Here is a 4,937-nt window from a genome sequence, read left to right on the forward strand (position 1 = left end):
ATTCAGACATCATACAAAACAAAAAGGCAATACACTTTCCAACTTGGCATATCAAAGGGATAACACATCTGAAACATGTTTTCACAAAAGACAAGTTTACCTCTTTCGAAGAATAAGTGTCCCACTATGAAATCACTAGTGCCAATTTATTAAAATAACAACAACTAAAGTCAATACTTAATGCAAAAAGTAAGAATACTCCCATTCACATGCACCACCACCACCAGTAATAGAGCGATTTATTGATATATCAGGGAAAAGGACAGTATCAAAAATCTATATCTTAATTTCCAATGTAGACCAGACAGTGAGCCTTCCGTCTCTAAATGGGAAGCTGATCTCGACATCACCACTAATCACACGTTCTGGAATAATATATGTTCTAATTTATTCAGAATGACAAAAATACAAATTTATAACTAATACAATATAATATTCTTCATAGAACACATTATACAGGACAAAGAATGTTCCAAATGGGTCTCAGAAACTCAAATGTTTGCCCTCATTGTACAGATAACACACCGGTTGTGGTCATGTTCACCTGTGCAGCAATGTTGGCAGAGTATGTGAACACCGGTCAACCTGGTTAAACTGTCCAATCCTAGCAGCTCCTGCACTCTGTCTTTTAAGAGATCTAAGTGATCTTGACCTAGAGACAAACTTATCACACACACTTCTTTCTGCCCTCTGTTTCGCAAAGAAAATCATCCTGAACTGGAAAACTAAAAAGAAATTAAACATTACTCAGTACTTGAACAGTCTGTTAGGTAACACCACCTTAGACATATTGTATGCTTGCTCAAATCAATAACCGACACTATACTCTCATCGATTCCATTTCTAGGTAGAGATGTGTGGAGCTCAGGTGCTGCACCGTGCCTGAGCGGTGGTGGGGGGGTGCCTGGTGGTTGGGAGTGCCTGCCTGCCTGCCTGCCTAAGGAACTGGGGCAACGGGGCTGGTGGATTCTTCATATTCATTCATATGTGTATGTGTTTGTATATGATATATGTATATGTTGAGTGTGGGCACTCCTTACCTTAACACCACTATTGGTATTAATATTAATTTTCAAGGTAACAGTACAGCAATTGTTGTAGTTATGAATGTGTTAGCCTAAGGTACATCCCTGCTTATTTATTTTGCACCGATTGTTTGCTTAACTGATTTGCTTGGTTTCAGTAGCTGGTTGCACCCCCACCTGCACCCACACCCCTAAGCAACAACTCAACCTGTCCACCAACACAGCAACATCACACAGTTAGGACTGATTAAATAAAAAAATAAATAAACCATTCATCAAGAAGAGTATATATATTTTTTATAAACTCATGTAAAAGCGAAGCTAAAAATCACTGCTATGCAGGAAAACAACTACAAACTAAGCTTTGTGCTAAACGCCAAACTAATCAATAATTGTACAGTATGTTCCTGTGGTGCTTGTTTCTCTGATACTGCTGTCTATAATTGTACAGTACATTAATGTCTGAGATGAGTTTGAAACGTCAGAAAACGAATGAAGACATTAGGTCTAGTATCACTGGGAGAAGTGTATCATCAATATGAGACGTTTCCATAGAAACAAGTGTAACGTCCTCAATTCAAACCAACACAGTCATTAAACTACACAAAAACCACATGGATGACAACTTACTACTATTAAAATATTTTAAAAATAACATTTGATAATTGTAGTTGTATACATGATTCATGGACTTGAAGACTAGAATCTTAATGTGAGTCAAGATTCTAGTCTTTTCTTCAGTGCATCTGTTCAGATCAGTTCCTCTTCAGCTGAGGAGGTTTTAGGAATTAATTTAGCATAGGAATAAAGGACGCTGTCATCTTCCTCCTACCTCAAGCCCTTGTCCACCTGGAAAAGCCCAGCAGCACTGTGAGGACAAAAATTGGAGGAGGCTGGTGTGGACCTTCATTTGTCCCCCACAGGGGACTGTACTGGCCCCTTTTCTCTTCCCCCTTCATACGTCAGACTTCAGACACAAAATGGCAGAGGTTCTCTGCGGAACACAGCGATTGTCGGATTGATCACTACGATGCAGGCAGTCTGCTGTCATCCCACCAATGCACATCCAGGGAATAGACATTGAGAGAGTGGACTCAGTACCTGGTACCTGGATGTGCATCTGAACAATAAACTGGAATGAACACATAACACGGATGCACTGTACAGGAAGGGTCAGACAGGCTACCTGCTGAGGAGACTGCAGTAATTTGGAGTGAGGGGGCCACTCCTGAAGACCTTCTATGACTCTGTGGTGGCATCAGCCATCCTGTACGGTTTGGTCTGCTGGAGCAGCAGCATCACAGTGATGACAGGAAGAGACTGGACAGGATCATCAAGAAGTCCAGCTCTGTCCTGGGCTGTGTTTTGGACATGGTGCAGGAGGTGGGTGAGAGAAGGGTCCTGGCTAAACTTACATGCATCCTGGACCAGGACTCTCACCCACTGCAGGACCTACTGTCTCTGGACAGAAGCTTCAGTGACAGACTGATCCACCCTCGCTGTGTGAAGAGAGATTATGTAGACCCTTCCTCATTTCTGCAGTAATTGTTGTTGCAATGAATTCAAATCTAGCTTGAACCAACAAACATGAGAATGAGAATGTAGTAGAATGAAACATGGATGTTTCAAAAGGTTCTTAAGTGGTAATTAGCTTGTATTAAATTATGTTAAAGTTTAGTTTTAAGTCATTTAAAAAATTTACCATAATATGACTAAAACTTTAGGTTTTTGAGTAGTAGTAGTAGAGAGTAGTGGACGCTGAGTGACTAAGTACAATCTACATACACTATTTTCCTAAACATTTTATTGTTTCAATTCAATATTTATAACTAATCTGCAGTTAAATACATATTTCAGGTCAAACTGTGTGATGTTTGTCTTTGAGCTGATTTACATGAGCCGTTTCTTAAAGGGAAGTGAAACAATGTGTGAGTCAGTGAGTGATGGAGCAGAACAAACAAGTGACAGAAACTCCTTAAAGGACTAAAGCAACTCTCACAGTGAAGGTGTCCAGGTCTCTGCTGTTTGATTGACAGCTGAGTGCTCTGTGTCCTCTAAGCTGACTGCTGTCTCCTACTGTAGGTGATGCTCGTCCCACCCTGACGGTGCTGCCTCCCTCCAGGGAGGAGCTGCAGCAGGAGAAGGTCACGCTCACGTGTCTGGCCAACAAGGGCTTCCCCTCAGACTGGACTCTGTCCTGGAAGCTGGACGGCAGCGGCAGCAGCAGCAGCTCTGACCAGAGCAGGAGCCCTGGGGTTCTGGAGAAGGACGGACTCTACAGCTGGAGCAGCACCATGATTTACTGATACTCTACTGCTGGTTCTACTCTCTTACTAGTCTCATTTCAGTTTGTGTAGCTCTGTCTCTGTCTCATTTCTGTAATGCTTGGGAACAACAAAGATTTTATTTGGTATATCTTATTTGGATGGATCACTTTTGTGTTTTTTTTAGTCTTTTTTTTCCTTTATAATATATGTATTACATAAAACATATGAGAGAAGAAGGAGAAGTAAATTATACCATTACTGGGCAAATCCCTAAATTAATGAAGCCAGGCGTTCAACTTCATAGCCACGTTCACGTCTACTTCCTGTTTTATTCTTAGCTCACTTCCTGTTCTGCCATCAGAATTAGTTTCTGCTTTACTTCCGGAGCTCATTGGCCAGCACCTGCTACCTGTTGATAATTACCTCCTCTGCATTTAAGCACCAGCCGTAACCAGTTGCCAGATTGTCTGTGTGGTTTTTGCCAGCTTCCCAGCGTTACTATTACTTTGTCTACCGTGCATTACTCTAGCCTACCCGACCTTGTTTCCGTCCAGCCTTTGACACATCCCTACTTGTGAGTTTGACCTACGCCTTTTAATTGACCACCGAGTGCCTAGTCTTGGTTGCTCCTGTTCTGCTTTCACTGTACCGACTCCTGCATGTTCGACCAAGATTCTGATTAAACGTCTTAAGCTTTTGCATCCAAGTCTCCGCTGTGCTTTGGGTCCTCTGTCGTTGTGTTTGTGACAGGCATGCTTCTTTACATAAATCAGAAGCAGTTTATAGCTGTATTTTAAACATGAGCATTAGGTTATAAGGGTCATATCATGCAAAATCCACTTTTTAGACATTTTGGAGCGTTCCTATGACTCTATGGGTCACATATACACACACTGAGCGCGATAGAAATGCATTTCCTCCTTTTTTCACGTTTTGAAATCGTAAACTTTCTTATCCAATGGAGAGAGACCTCGTCCTACTCTGAGGCCGTTCCCCAGTTGTCGTCATATTGGTAGGAAGGTCTCCCTGCAAATACTGAACCACCACCCCCACAATGATCCCGAACCAAAACTGGACTTCCGCCATTTCCCCCTCTCACTCACCGTGAACAGACAAGCACGGCAGCGCCCAAGTCCTCCCATAGAAATAGTTCGGTTCTTAGGTGTTCTAACCAACACCAAAGTCTAATCACTTAACCATGGGATCAACATGTGAGGACTTTGTGGGTCACTTTTATTTTAAACGGACCGGTGCCAGAAACAGTGCCTCAGCATTTATACGTATGTGCATTTCAAACGAGGGTGCGTCCAATGCTGGATTTGTTTCACGGCTCCTGTTGGAAAAAAAGGATCCATTCCTACAGTCCGTCATCCACTCACTGAAGTACAGTAAGTACATGCTTGATATTTATAATGTTTTAAAATGTTAGTTTGTCTGTTTAAAATGTAGTAACCTATGTGTGAGGCAAGTTACTAGCTAGCTATGCTAACAGCTACAGCAAGTCGACCGAGCCTTTATTAGTGATGTGTCGTTCGTGAACGATTCGTTCAATATGAACTAGTGTTTCATATGACTCGGGAGGAACGAGTCCTATGAGTGAACGACTCGTTCAGTACGTGTAGTACCTTCTCTCGCCACATAGCAG

At 42.0% G+C, this 4,937-nt stretch overlaps 1 gene segment (V, D, J or C); it reads left to right on the forward strand.

Annotated features, from left to right (window-relative positions):
* The first annotated feature begins 637 nt into the window (after window positions 1–637).
* Window positions 638–3,971, forward strand: LOC129603289 (Ig kappa-b4 chain C region-like). The segment is given in 2 exon segments: window positions 638–989; window positions 3,108–3,971. Coding segments are annotated over 2 exon segments (228 nt in total).
* The last annotated feature ends 966 nt before the right edge of the window (window positions 3,972–4,937 follow it).

Source organism: Betta splendens, chromosome 17 (assembly GCF_900634795.4).
Source record: "Betta splendens chromosome 17, fBetSpl5.4, whole genome shotgun sequence".
Lineage (NCBI taxonomy): Eukaryota > Metazoa > Chordata > Actinopteri > Anabantiformes > Osphronemidae > Betta > Betta splendens.